Source organism: Delphinus delphis, chromosome 2, assembly GCF_949987515.2.
Source record: "Delphinus delphis chromosome 2, mDelDel1.2, whole genome shotgun sequence".
Classification (NCBI taxonomy): Eukaryota; Metazoa; Chordata; class Mammalia; order Artiodactyla; family Delphinidae; genus Delphinus; species Delphinus delphis.
In genome coordinates this window covers 100,337,535-100,352,156 of record NC_082684.1, presented here as the reverse complement: position 1 = coordinate 100,352,156, position 14,622 = coordinate 100,337,535, and the positions used below count along the sequence as shown (strand labels likewise).

The 14,622-nt window shown below is 52.3% G+C and overlaps 1 protein-coding gene across 2 annotated transcripts in view; it reads left to right on the top strand.

Annotated features, from left to right (window-relative positions):
- The window catches only part of APBA2 (amyloid beta precursor protein binding family A member 2), a 186,272-nt gene that overhangs the window by 146,772 nt on the left and 24,878 nt on the right, over window positions 1–14,622 (top strand). The window contains exons 7-8 of one of the 2 annotated variants that reach the window (XM_060005300.1): window positions 12,928–13,073; window positions 13,825–13,860. In XM_060005300.1, coding sequence (XP_059861283.1) covers window positions 12,928–13,073; window positions 13,825–13,860 — 182 coding nt within the window. The remainder of the gene's footprint in view (window positions 1–12,927; window positions 13,074–13,824; window positions 13,861–14,622) is intronic. The other variant, XM_060005301.1, reaches the window with a different exon arrangement.

The window sequence follows — 14,622 nt, the reverse complement described above, 5'->3', positions numbered from 1 at the left end:
TCAGGTGTGAGTTGAGTTCTTTTCTTTTCTTTCTTCCTTTTTTTTTTTTGGTTGCATTGGGTCTTTGTTGCTGTGCGCAGACTTTCTCTAGTTGTGTCGGGCTAGTCTTCGTTGCGGTGCACAGGCTTCTCATTGCGATGGCTTCTCTTGTTGTGGAGCACAGGCTCTAGGTGCGCGGGCTTCAGTAGTTGTGGCGCATGGGCTCAGTAGTTGTGGCTCTCAGGCTCTAGAGCGCAGGCTCAGTAGTTGTGGCACATGGGCAAAGTTGCTCCACGGCATGTGGGATCTTCCCGGACCAGGGCTCGAACCCGTGTCCCCTGCATTGGCAGGCAGATTCTTAACCACTGCTCCACCAGGGAAGTCCCATGGTGTGAGTTGTTTTGGAAAAGCACTTCCTGGATAGAGCGGGGTTACAGGTTAGCATCACGCCTGCTTGGATAAAGATGACCAGATTGCTTTCCCAAGAGGCAGAGAGGTCACATGGCTCTCCATCATGTGTGAGCATGTGGGTCACCTGTACTGTGTGCCATCCCCCTGTTTGCTCTTAGCCCCAGGCTGATGGGTGGAAAGAGGTATCTTGGTAGTTTCACATGCATATTTTCCATCAGAAGTGAATCCCAGATACCATTTTCCTATGCTTATAAGCTGTTTGTGTTTCTTTCCCTGTGCATTGCATGTTTATTTCCTTTGCCCATCCCTCTATCAGATTTTTGGTGTTTCTTATTTATTTGTGCTGTTCTTTACATATGAAGGAAATTAGCCCTTTGATTTATATTGCGAAAGTTTCCCCCAGGTTACAGTTGTCTTTTGAATTTCTTTTTGTTCTTTTTGTACATTTTAAAATTTGCTGAACATTTTATGTAGTCAAGTGTATTCATCTTTTTCCTTTGAGGTTACTGAATTTTTGAGATTAGTATGACCTTCACAGTCCTAAGATATTTTGAAGATAAAGTTTTCTTCTAGAGCTTTTATGATTTTATTTTGAATTAATTAAATATTTGATTTATTTGGAATTTACTTTGGTATATGGATCCAGGAAAAGTTACATTTCAAATGAGACAGCTAACCAGTTGTGCCAAAGCTATTCAATGAATCTTTTTATCCACTGGTTTGAAATGCAGCCTTCATCATACATTAAATTTGCCATGTACATGTAGGGCTGTTTCTGGGTCTGTTACACTGATTTGCCCACTCAGGTTCCCGAACCAGGCTGCTTGCTTTCCTGGATTTATACTGCATTTTATTCCCTGGTACAGCTAGTTCTTCCCCTTGCCACCATCATTCCTGATCACAAATTCCCTGGATCCTCTCGCATATTTATTTTTCCATAGAAACTTTAGAATCAGTTTATCTAGGTATGCAATAAAAATTCCTATTGTTTTTTTAATTTGGCATGCCATGAATTAAATTTATCTATATAGGGGAAGTGTCAGCTTTACAATATAGAATCTTAGCCAGAAAAGGACTTATCTTTCCATTTATTCAAGCTTGTTTATCTTCATCAATACAATTTTTTTCGTAAAAATCCAACACACATGTTGTTAGTTTATTCCTTGGTGTTTTATCCCTTTTATTGCTTTTGTAAATCTTATCTCTTGTTTCGTTATTTTTTCTAACCTATTACTATTTGTAGCTACAAAGAAAGCTATTGATTTTTTAATATATTAAGTTTGGAACAGCTGCCTTAATGAATTCTTTTCTTTTTTGAGTAGATTTTTAGTTGTTTTCTTCGGTTTTTCTTGGTACACAGTCATGCCGTCTGCAAATAAGAATGATTTTTGCTGCTTCCACTCTTGTTTTCTGTTACTTTTTCCTCTTGTCTAATTGATTGGGTAGACTACAAGGAACAATGCTCTAGAATAGTGATTTCTTTTAAAATGATGCCTTTTGGGGAGATACATCCTTTTAATTTTTTATCATAAAAAGTTTCAAATGTATACAAAAGAAGAGAGAATACTATGATGAGCTTCCTGTGTCCTCAGCTTCAGTCTTGACCTGCTCACGGCCAGTCTTGCTTCCTCTACATCCCCACCCTCTCCTAGATTATTCTAAAGCAAACCTCAGATCTCACTATCCTCTTTAAATGTTTCGAATATGTATCTCTAAAAGATAGGAAGTTTGTGTTTAAAGATACTGCGATACTATTACCACAACTAAAATCAAATAATCATTTCCTTGTGTCATTAAATCCCCAGGCAGTGTTTGCCTTCCCCCAGATTACAGTGTGCTTATCTGTATGAGGTCCAGACAAGGGCCATGCATTGAGATCAGCTACGTGTCCCATTCTCTTATGCGTCTTATTTTATAGGTTCTCTATCCATCTCTCTTTTTTCTCATTGACAATATTTTTGTTGCTGCTCTTGTGGAAGAATCTGTATCATTTGTTTCATGGAGTGCCCTGCAGCCTGGACTTTGCTGATTGCATCCTCCTGGGGTTATTGCTGTAAAATGTTGGATGTTTAGCTAAAGAGGCTTGATCAGATTTAGTCTGGTTGTTTCCGGCAAAAAACCCCAACCGTCATAGGTATTGTGTTTTTCCATCAGGCGGCACAGGCTGGTTCTTTGTTTCTCTCTTTGTAATATTAGCAACCATTAATGATCATTGTCTGGATCCAGTAATTGATTAGAGGTTGCAAAATGATGGTGTTCTGGTTCCATCATTTCTCATTTCTTCTTGATTATCTGGAGTTTTCCTCTGCAGAGAAACTTGCCCTCGTCAGATATTCAGTTACCCAGAGTACGGTTCATATAGGAAAAGCTAGTTAACTACTTGATTCCTTCTCTTTATTTAAAAAATTTTAAATTAATAAGTTTCCCTAACAGCCTCTACAGATCAGCACCATCAGGCACTCTGGGGTCGAAGCGCGGTTGGCGTGTCACACTGCGTCGTGGATGTGATCCTTATTGGCGTTGAGGTTGTCCTGTCTTTGGCCAGTGGGAGCCTCCCGAGGTTGCTTCCCGAGTCCTGTCAACATGACCCCTGTCGTCTTTGGTAGCTTCCTGGCTTTCTGGTTTGACTAGATATTCCAGGCTCACCTTAAACACCTCTCGATTGAGGACTAGGACAAGTTGTTTCTAGCAGGAGCCCTGGGAACTCGTACTAAGAGACTATAATCTGCTCACTGTGGGTGCTCATTGCTCCTGATTTGGTCAGAAGGGTAAGAAATGTATCTGTGGTGGGATGGCTCCCGGTGAGCCCCACCTGCTGGTATTTGTGGCCTTGGGTAACCTCTCCCCTTGAGAGCAGGTTGGACTTATTGACTCACTTCTAGTGGACAGAATATGACAGAAGGGATGTCCTTCCCAAGATTAGGTTACCGAAAGCCTGTGACTTCTTTTCTGCTCTTTCTTGCTTGCCTACTCTGCCACGTTGTGAGTGGCTCTGTCAGATAGATGCCCACGTGGGGTCTTTGGCCAGCAGCCCTATAAGTGAACTTGGAAGTGGATCCTCTCCTATTAAGATGGCTACAGCCCTGATTGTCATGGTGACTCCAGCCTTGAGAGAGACCCTGACCAGAGGCACCCAGATTCCCCACCCACAGAAACTGAGATAATAAATTTGTATCATTGTAGCTGCTAACTTTGGGGATAATTAATTACCCATATGTATATATAAGTAACTAATATTCTGTATATTTTTAAGATAAAATACATCATGGTTCATACTGATGCTTTGCTAGCACTATAGGGTTTTTTACATTTGTATCTTCCTTTTCCTAGGTCCCAAATCCCCAGTCTCAAGGTCACCAACATAATTCTGCATTTGTTTTATTCCACTAATCATACAGCAGTCACAGAATAGCAATGCCAGTGTCACCGAGGACACTGGATTACAGTATAGATACAGTAAAGATTTGTTTGCACTGACTTTTGTCTTTAGGGTATAGCTCACAAGGGATGGACCAGCAAATCACTGCATTCGACAACCATTGGGAAGGTTCTTCTCTTTGTGATTAGGTCATAACTGGATACATATTTAGATCCATTTTTCTTTTAAATCTTAGGAATTTACTCTTTAAAATTTAATCTCATTTTATAATTATATAAAGTACTTACATGGTTCAAAAATCAAACGCACAGGGCTTCCCTGGTGGCGCAGTGGTTGAGAGTCCGCCTGCCGATGCAGGGGATATGGGTTTGTGCCCCGGTCCGGGAAGATCCCACATGCCGCGGAGTGGCTGGGCCCGTGAGCCATGGCCACTGAGCCTGTGCTCCGCAACGGGGGAGAGGCCACAACAGTGAGAGGCCCGCATACCGCAAAAAAAAAAAAAAAAAAAAAAAAAAAATCAAACATGCATAACAGCGTATATGCACAGATATTCAGTTCCTTTCCCTATTACCCCTCTCCCCTCAGTCCTTTCCTCCCACTGCAGATAAGCATTTTTGACGTTTCACATACTTTTCTTATAAGCATATCTTCCCCTTTCTTGGATAATGAGTTGGGTAATCGTCTCTCCATCCTGCTTTTTTAACTTAATCCTGAATCCTGGATGTGATGAGTTCCACGCTGCGCAGGGCAGGGCAGTGTGTGGAGGACTCTGCTGCTCCAGAGACCCGCCCGACCCCCGTGCAGTTGGATGTTCCCTCTGCAGGAACATTGGGGTGGTTTCCAGTTTTTTGCTGTTACAAATAGGGCTGCAGGAAACAACCTCATGCATACGCCTTTTCCTATTTTTGCCAGTTTTTGTATTCATCCTGCTTTTTCTGGGAAGGAGTTCTCGTGGGCAGATTTATGCACTGTATCAGGTTTGGCTTTGACCTTTTTTTCCTTGACTCCCTGTTTTTGAGTCGCTTCCTCCCAGTGGTCAGTGACTTTATCTCCAGCCAGTGTCTAATGCTCCGCCCTGTGCATCCCTCAGCCCTTTCCTCAGTGATGCTGCCCCCTGCCTGCAGACCCAGGCGTGGCCTCTCCCCGGGAGTGTCCCATGGTCTGGCTTTCAGACAGCGTCTTCTCTTTTACATCAGCCTTACAGGATCACCTTTACCCTTGCACGGCTTCTCAGAGGCACCGCCCTGGCTGTGTTGGGGCGTCTGGCTCTGGGACAGGCTGATGTGGTGGGCAAGGTATTGGGGGCAGGCAGAGCCCACTCGGGGCCAGACACCACCCCCGCGTCTGCCCAGTCTCATGTTCCTCCCTCTTGCCTCCTCTCCCTGTTCCAGGCCCTTCCCAGGCCGGCTCTTCTATGATCTGGGTGCTTCCTGGACATGGTCTCCGTGCCCCGCCTGCTCCCTGTCTGTCCTTCCCGCCCTGTCCAGTCAGGGCTATGCCCCTCCTCCCAGTGGAGTCAGGTCCCCCTCTGCCTTTTGGATCCCCAGCCCATCTGACATCTTTCCTCCCCTGTATCTTCCACGCTCCTGGCCACTGGCTTCTGAACACAGTATCCTTCCCTGCGTCTGCCCACACCCCCATGCTCACTTCCCCTGCTTCTTAACTGGGACTTGGGACTGGCTGCCTCCTTCTCTGTTCCTCCCTCACACCCCTCAACCCATATGCAAGGTCACTGCCCCATAAGCACTGGGGCACCTTTCTCCTCCCACCAGTGCTGCACAGCTGGGCATGCCTCCCTATCTAAGGCCCTTCTTTTCCTGGCCGCCCTCCACCTTCTCTGTCTGTGTGCCCTTCTTTGTCTGTTTTGCCGGTCACCTTCCACCACCTGGACGGAGAGCGTCGGAGCTCAGCAGAGCCCTGCCCCCACCCGGCTCCCTCCTCCCCTTGGTGATTCTCCCATGCCTGCAGCTTTACTTGGCACCGGTATGCAGTTCCCTGGGACTCCTGAGTCCAGCTGCCCCCTGAGCTGCTTTTGGGGGACTCCAGGCTCCTGCCACTAAACTTGCTCAGAATCCTCCCCACCCCCTAAGCTCAGAACTCTCCCAGGGTCCTCTTCTCAGTGAGTAGCAGCTGTATCCATCCAGCCCTGCAGTGAGCTCTCTAGCTCTCCATCCTTCCTCCTCCAAGCCCCCTCCAGGTCCTACTGATTGAACCTGCAGGGTGAATCAGTCTGTCGCTGTCTGTTCATCACCCTGTTCCACATCATCATCATCATCATCATGACCATCACCATCATCGTCATCACTACCATCATCACCATCATCACCATCATCACCATGATCATCACAATCATCACCACCACCATCGTCATCATCACCGTCATCACCATCATCATCACCGTCATCACCATCATCACCATCATCACCACCATCATCACCACCATCATCACCATCACCAGCACCATCATCACCATCACCAGGACCATCACCAGCACCATCATCATCACCATTATCACCATCAGCATCATCACCATCATCACCATCATCATCATCACTATCATTATCACCACCATCATTATCACCATCATCACCATGACCATCACCATCATTGTCACCACCACCATCACCATCACCATCATCATCATCGCCATCATCAACATGACCATCACCATCATTATCACCACCACCATCATCATCACCATCATCACCATGACCATCACCATCATTATCACCACCACCATCATCATCATCGCCATCATCACCATCATTATCACCACCACCATCATCATCACCATCATCACCATCACCATCATCATCATCATCACCATCATCACCATCATCACCATGACCACCATCATCCTCATCATCACTTGCTTGCTAGGACTCCTTCAGTAGCCTCCCAGCTTTTTTCCCTCCCTCCCCTATGTTGTTCACCTGTCTGCAGCCTTAGTTACTTTCTAAAGGCAGAGAGCTTGGGCTCTTTCCCTGACTGATACCCTGGAGCGACAGTCCTGGGTGTGGCCCCAGGATCCTCACATCTGGCCGGCACTTGCTCTGCAACCTCAGTTTATCCTAACTGCTGGCCCACCCCCTGCATCCAGCAGTTTGCACATCTCCCTGCCACCCCAGGGTCTTTGCATCTGTTCTTGCCTCAGCCTGAGAAGCTCTCTCCTCCTCTCCCTCTGTGGCTTGTTGATTCCCTTTCACCCTCCAGAGCTCAGCTCAGAGGGCAGCCGCCCCAGATCCCTCCCAAGGGCGGGCTTCCCTGCTGCTCCTCCCCGGCCACTGTGTTCTGTCTGTACCACTCACCATGGGCCATCCTGATGCATCTACTTTGTGACTGTGGGCTCCGTGTCTTTGTTCACACAGGGCCTCGTGGAAAGAACTTAGAAATGCTTTGTGCCTGAGTCAGTGACTGATCTTGGGCAAAATTATTTGACTCCACATAGACCGTGCTTCTTTGTAAAATTAGGACACTGAGGTCTGCTTCATGAGCTTGTTGCAGGCCGGATGGAATGGAGGTTGCCCAGGAGTCTGGTGTGTTGGGGTGGGGCTGCACTCGGAGGCTTTCTGGACTCACACCCACAGTTCCATCCAAGGCTGTGCCCTGGCTCCACCTTGCCACCCCCTCCAAGACCCCAGGGAGCAGCAGGCACAGCTGAATTCCACTGGCTGGAAGCCTTGTCCACCCCCCACCTTCAGGATAATCCCCTCAAAGGTGGCAGGGCCGGGGGCTCCAAGGCATGGCCCTGGGGACCTCCCACCCCTTCCCTGTTCAGAGAAGCCAGTGGGGCGTCCGGTTCTCCAACGGGTGTTTCAGACGAAGGCTTCCTCCAGCGGGGAACACACTGAGCGCCTTAATTTTTCTTATCCAGGCTGTGCAGGGACATTCTGATACATGCACGTACAGGTATTGTCATGCAAAGATAGTTAATGGGGAAATCAGCCTCTGGGGAGACTGAATCTCTTTCAAACCTCTCTCTCTTCTTTTGTTGTTCTGTCTCAGCTTAGGGTTCTTTCAAGAGTTGAGCAAAATAAGGACAGTTTATACCCAAACATGCAGGGCCAGCTGCTTTAGTCTTAGAATGAAGCCGTTTGATCCTTGGTTCTGCATTTGGTGATTGGAGTTGAGAGCTGTGTCTGTGGAGCTGAAGTACCCCCTCCGCTCCCCGCCCCCCGTGCTGGCCACTACTCTCTGCGTCCTGATGCGAGTGGGGCTGGGTGGGAGTCTGAGTGGCAGGAAGGTGCTGGAGGCACTGTCATGTGTATTGTTTCCTCTTTGAAGAAAGATCAAAGCAGGAGTGAGAAGACCCCCCTGCCCCATGGAGGGCGGCCTCTGCGGGAGTTGTAACAAAGCCCGCAGTCCCTCCCTGGCCTCTTCCCTAGGAGCAGGTGTCCATGGGTGCGCGTGGTGGACCCCACTGCCCGGGATGGGGCGCCCTTCACAACAGGAGTCTGTGCCCCCAGGTGAGCCCCAGATCTGGTGGGGACATGGGGCCAGCCTTTAGTAAGGCTACTCTGGGGCGTGGAGTGAGACAGAATGGTCCAGGGAGCTGACCAAGGCCCCCCTGGGGAACTGGCAAGGGGAGCATTAGAAGACAGAGGCCTCAGAAGGTCTACCCTCACCCCTAGGGATGGGGGGGGGCATGGAGTGTCATGTGACCCCCCCACGCCACAGACAGGGTATGGGGACACTTGCTGAGGACCAGGCCCTGGGCGCTGGCTAGGGGTGTGCAGCGGGCGGTGACCCCAGGGCTCCTGGGACCACCTGGACTTTCCCCCAGAACAGAGTGACGCCATCTACTGGTCAGTAATGGTCACTGCAGGGAGGGCGGGTGACTCGGGAGGGTCGGGCAGGTGACCCTCTGCAAGAGATGGACCCTGGGACCATATTCACCAGGGGAGCAGATGGCATGAGATGGTAGAGACGCAAGTATCCTGCTCAGGAGCCCTGAGGGGCAGGGTGGAGGCTGCTGCCTTGTGCTAGACGCCCTGTTCCCTCTGTTGGGCGTGGCTTCTGCCTCTCCCTGGCTGGTGACAGTCCCCAGTGTGTCCACGTGTGGACCACAGCTGCTGATGGACTGACAGGGAGGGGTCCCCTCCCGGTGCCTGCCCTCTCCCATTATTCCCTCCCCTCCTCTGGCACCCCTAGCCCTGCCCACCTGGGAGAAGGTTGCTCATCTGCTGAGCAACGACCAAGGTGCCTGAGATGGAAGGGACAGCCTGATTTGACCCTGGCCGTGGAGCCCCTCGAGGGTCAGCCAGCTTTCTCTCCCTTGTTGGGAGCAGAGTCCCTGGACAGCCGCCTGTCAGCCCCTGAGTGCGAAGCGGGTGCTGGCCTGTGCCTGGCAGAGGGGTTACTCCTAAGATGAACGTGGGAGGGGAGCTCTTGTCTGCTGGAGGTCAGGTGCTTCCAAACAGGCTGCCTGGAGTGGGACCCAGTGTGCGGGCATCACGTTCAGATTCCAGGTCCCCCCCTCCGGCTTCCCTGAAGGGGCATCTCCGAGGCAGGGGAGGGACTCTGCAGGCTCCTGGGGCTCTGCAGGTGATTCTGGGCTCGGTGGGGGCTGCCTGGGGTCTTCCCCTCTCCCTCCTTCCCTCCTCAAATGACTTCAGCTTCAGCTGTTTTTAAATGACCTGCCACCTCCCACCACCCCATCAGGTACGGGAGGTTCTGGGTGTTGGGTGATGGTGGAGGCTGTCACCCAGCATGTGGCTGCTTTGGGTCTGGTCCGGGCTCTGTCGCTTACATCTGCGTGACACCGCCCCCCCATCCCTTTGCCCTCTGAGCCTTTTGAGCTGGATGCAAATGAAAGCTAGAATTCATCAATTAAGGCTTTGCATTTATATGCTTTTAGCGTTTAGGAAACTCAGACTTTTAATCTTATCTTTGCAAAAACCCTGTCAAGATAGAAATCAGGAATGCTCTCCCTCCACGCATTTTGCTGGCGAGGAAATTGAGAGAAAAACAATTAGACGGCTGTCCCCAGGGCACAAAGTCTGGTCCATGGTCCAGCAGGGCTGGTGGAGGAGCCCAGACTCAGCCGGGTCTCTGGACCCCCAGCCCGGCTCCGTGTGTCCCCTTAGAGCTGACCCTGCTCCCCTGCAGACATCTGGGAGCTGCGAGGATGTCACTTGATCATAACACCCAGAAAACACATCCCTTGTCACTGTCCCCCATCCCATCATTTGGGTCTCGCTTATCTGTTGCTCCTAAGATGAGCCTTTTCCATCATCAGATCCAGACAGTGTCAGTGTCTCTTCAGCCTGGGTTTGGCTTCCTGCACACTGGTTCTCAGCCTCTGAAAAGGCCTTGCTTCTGAGTTTGCTTTGTTCACGCGACTCTAGGTGTCCAGACACAGGGCACCTCCCTGCCTGGCCCCCCTTGCTGTCCCAGCACCCAGGACATGACCTGGCCCTCAGCGCGGATGGGCGGCAGGGGGCGGGGGTGCCTTCCCTGTGCTGCAGAGTTGGGGGGTGGTTCCCGTGCCCCACCCCCCTGGCACAGTCCCCGTGCTACTTTCATTACTAAAGTACTTGGGGAGCCCTTCTCTGTGCCTGGCCCACTGCTAAGCCCTGGCCCTGCCTCCCTGTGCCCTGGGCCCTGGGGTGAGCTGGTGCCGAGGCCAGAGGCCTGGGGAGTCACTGGTTCTGTATCGGCGCCCCGTCCCGGGTGGCTCTTCCTGTCTTGGGTTGTCCGAGAGGCTGAGCACAGCCGCAGGCTCCCCTGTTGCTCCCCCAGCAGGGGGGTCTAGAAGCGGTCACAGAGCAGGACTGCCTTGCAGCTGCCCGCAGCCAGGATCACACCCTCTTGGCCTCAATGCTGCCTTGAAGCGTGACTCTCTCCAGTCCGGGTTGGGCTTGTGGTGATGACGGTGCTTTGTGACCTTGATAATTTGAAGTACCTGCCCCACAGAAATCATTCCTTCCTGCTCTGCCCCAGAAAGGGCACGTTGTATCTGCGAGCCCAGCTACAGAAAAATAGGATGGGAAACCCTCGATTTGAACATTCATCGGGGGACATTGTGACTTTCTTGGGTTGCCTTTTTAAACACTGAAAGGGTGAGATTATAAACCTGCCAGGAGCTAGGTCCCCACCAGGCCCTCCAGCCCCTCTCCCCACACTCCCCACCCCTCCTCCTCCCCCCCTGGAGCCCAAAGCCCACTGCCCCAAGGCTGCGGAGCGCTTTGACCTCCTCCAGATGCAGCCAGGTCAGCTGCTTGCGAAGAACCTTCCCACAGAGACGGATGTGGTGGGGAGACCACGCTGAGGGGGCTGTGAGCTCAGCGGGGACCCCCCTGAGCAGGTTGTCACCTGAGAACGAAGGTGCGGCTTCACTGACGCGACCCCAGGCCGACACTGGATCTGGGGCAGGTGTCTACACTTACTCTCTGAAACGTTCCTTCTCTTGAAACCTCAGGAGAAGATATGTATCTGGGGCGCCTGCAGGAAACCTGTACGTTATGCTTTCACTCGAACAAACCAGCTCCGTGGGCTGGAGGTGGGGGAGAAGAAGGGTCCTGGAGGGGAGGGATGGGGTGGCAGGTGATCCTCAGGCCCCAGGTGGGGACCCCACTGCTGCACAGGAAGGTGGAAGGAGGGCTGGTCGGATGCCCACCGCACAGGACGTGGGTGTGTCTGGGAGCAGAGGTGATGCTCCGTCCAGGACACACAGGAGGGGCAGCAGGAAGTGCAGGAGGATGGAGAAAGGTATGAAATAGCCGTGCACAGATGGGGAGGGAGCGCTTCCTAGAGGAGCCCGTTAAGGTTGCCAAGGAGTTCTGAGGGCGTCCAGGGCCATGAATTTGTAATGGAACCACTTTGGCTTGCTGGGGACTTTTTCCAGCCAGAGGAAGCCTGGGTAGAGTTTTGCTAAATCTCCAGGGCAGGCAGACAGGATGTGAGTGAGGAAGCTGAGGGCTCGGGGCAGGTGGTTTTGAACTGGTGAATGGTGCCGTCCACTCTGGGTGAGTGGGTGGTGTCAGAAACAGTGGTTGAAGGTGAGACTGCAGAACACTGGTGGAGGGAAGGGTCAGGAGGGGACTGCTGGCCCTGAGGGCTTGGGGATGCAGCATAGCCAGCCCTGTGGACACTGGCATGGCTTCGGGTGGCCTAGCTCAGGAAGGAGGGGAGCCTGAGAGCCAGGGCCATGGTCCCCAAAAGAAGGGCTCTGGCTGGAGGTGGGCAGTGAGAGGGAAGAGGCAGGGAAGTGGAAAACGTGGTCGTGGGCCCGCGAGCAGGGCTGAGCAATGGCCTCCAGGTTGGCAGACTGTGGACTCAGGGCCACATCCTTTGGCCACCAGTTGCGTGTGTGAAGCTTGGCGGGGGTGCAGCAGGCTTGCTCACACACACGCTGCCTGGGCCTGCTTTGGTGCTCCAGATGCTGAGGTGACTAGTTGCAAAGAGAGCCTAAGATCTTTGTCGTCTGGCCTTTTACAGAAAAGGTTTACTGGCTCCTACCTAGAGGGGCCTGTCCAGGAGACAGGAGCCACTAGCCACGTGTGGCTGTTGACATGTCAGCTAATTAGGATTGCGTACAAATTTTAAATTCAGTTCCTCTGTTGCACTAGCCGACATGTTCAAATTCTCAAAAGCCACATGAGGCCAGTGGTTCTCGTATTAAACAGCTCAGAGGTGGAATGTTCCGGATCATGCTGTTGGCACCTCCGGTCTCAAGACAGCTGATGGAACAGGGACCATGTCACCCAGCCTGGACCTGGGGTGCATGGCATGGGAGGAGCCGGACAGGCCTTGTGAGGGGTCTGCAGGCTCGCGGGAGCCCCCGGGGCACAGAACTGGAGCGCGGTAGGCAGTTCCCATCACCGTCCGGAGTCGCCGAGGGCTCTGGGGCAGGCATGGAAATGTTGGGGAAAGGGCGCCTCTGGGGTTGCAGCACACGGTTGTCCCCTCGGAGGCCCAGGTGCCTTCAGTGACAGCTGCCTGGCTCCGGAATTATCCTCCTGACACCATGGGTGCAGGGTTTCCTGGCCGGGTGTTGATCTGTGCAGTTACTTGTACGGTGCGCTGTTGGTAACGGGGGCAGGAGCCCCGCTCCCCCTACTGCCTGCAGACGGGACAACCGTTCGGCCTCCTCCTGTGGCCCCTGGCCCCGCTGCCTGGCCTTTGTCGTCCAGGGCTGAGAACTGTGCCCCCTTCAGTTCCAGGGCCCTGTGAGCCAGAAGACCTCATCGACGGGATCATCTTTGCTGCCAACTACCTGGGCTCCACCCAGCTGCTCTCGGAGCGGAACCCATCCAAAAACATCAGAATGATGCAGGCACAGGAGGCCGTCAGCCGGGTCAAGGTAGGGGCGGCCCAGGAGCGCCCGGGTTCCCTGCAGGGAGCACTGGAGCGGGATGGGTGACACGGCCCGCTGTCCAGCGCTGACCCCACAGCCCTGTGCACGAGAGTGGGAATGTCTGAGGTGCCTGTCGGGGCCGAGGGAGAGTTTGCCTTGGATGAGAGGACGCAGGCTGGGGACAGAGAGGCTCCATAATGAGGAACTGCCACTGGGCCCCCAGGACACGTGATTTTTAAAATGTAATGTTCCGAAGCATTCTAGTCACGTGTTTGTATAGAGCCTCTCATCCCATTTTGACTGTCTCTGTATCTTTACTGCCAAAGGACTTGCAGAAAGGGAAGCAAAAAAAATCATACATTTTATTTAAATCTATGACCTCAAGAAAAACTCTGACGCACTTGCAGCTCTCGGTGCCCGTCATTCGGATCACCTGGGTTTGAAGGGTGGGTGCAGCCGGGCAGGGGGAGGATAGGACCAAGTCAGCAAAGCTGATGGGGTCAGGAGGGAGGGGCGGTGGTCTGAGGAGGTGCCCTTCTGGGCAGTCGGGGGTCTCCCTGCGGGGTGAGGAAGAATGTCAGCCCTCCCTCCCCCATCCTCACCGTACTCTGACCTCCTCCTCCTCCTCTGACCGCCTCGACGGAGGGGGAGGGGCTCCAGGCATGAGCCCCCCGCGATAGTCGGGAGAGGGCAAAGCAACCTGTCCTTCCTTCGCTTTGCGTCCACCTGTTTTTCTTTTCTCTTTCACGCTGCTCAGAGGATGCAAAAGGCTGCTAAAATCAAGAAGAAAGCGGTGTGTAGGATGTGGGGTTTGCTTGTGTTTCTGTGGCATGTCCTGTGCAGGGGGAGGGGGCTGGGGGAAGCCCCAGGAACAGAGACGATGTGGCAGATGGGTTTTTCTCTTCCTTTGGTAGGTCAATGCTAGACTGTTGAATGAAATCACAGACACTTTTTTTCTTTAAGCCGCCCACTTACGGAAGCATTTAATCGTTGCCCTTTTTTTCATTTTGCTTTTTTAGAGTCTCCATGAGCTAGAGCATGGTTACTGCCGTGATGTGGCCGTTTTGTGTAGACGTTTTTAAATGTGGCATTTGATGCGACCATGTGATGCGTTCAGTGCCTAGGGCCCCTGTACAGAATTAATTAAATCGCTCTGACATTTAGACTCATTAAGTTTAATTTACTGAATCGGGATGATGAGAAATGCAGTCTGCCCAAGGGATGCTTTCTCTATTGAGAAGTTTCTGGAGCATGGGCAGACTTTTAAAAATCTCGGGTCGACCTTCAGTTGTTTGCTCATCAACCTGGTCGTTTAGTAAATGCTGGGCACGTTTTAACTGGAAGTATCCAGTGCTCTGTGTCCGAGGGGCTGTCCTGGCACTGGGTTTTGCTTGGGCAGAAGGAGAGCTAGTCCTCTGTGCCCGCCTGGAACACCAGGTTCCAGCAGTGCGGCCAGAGGACCCTGCCCGGGGTCTCCCCTCCCGCTGCAGTGAGGCCTTCCTCCCTGTGATGCTTGCTCTTTGCCCAGCGGCCTCCCCTGGGATGCCTTCAGCTG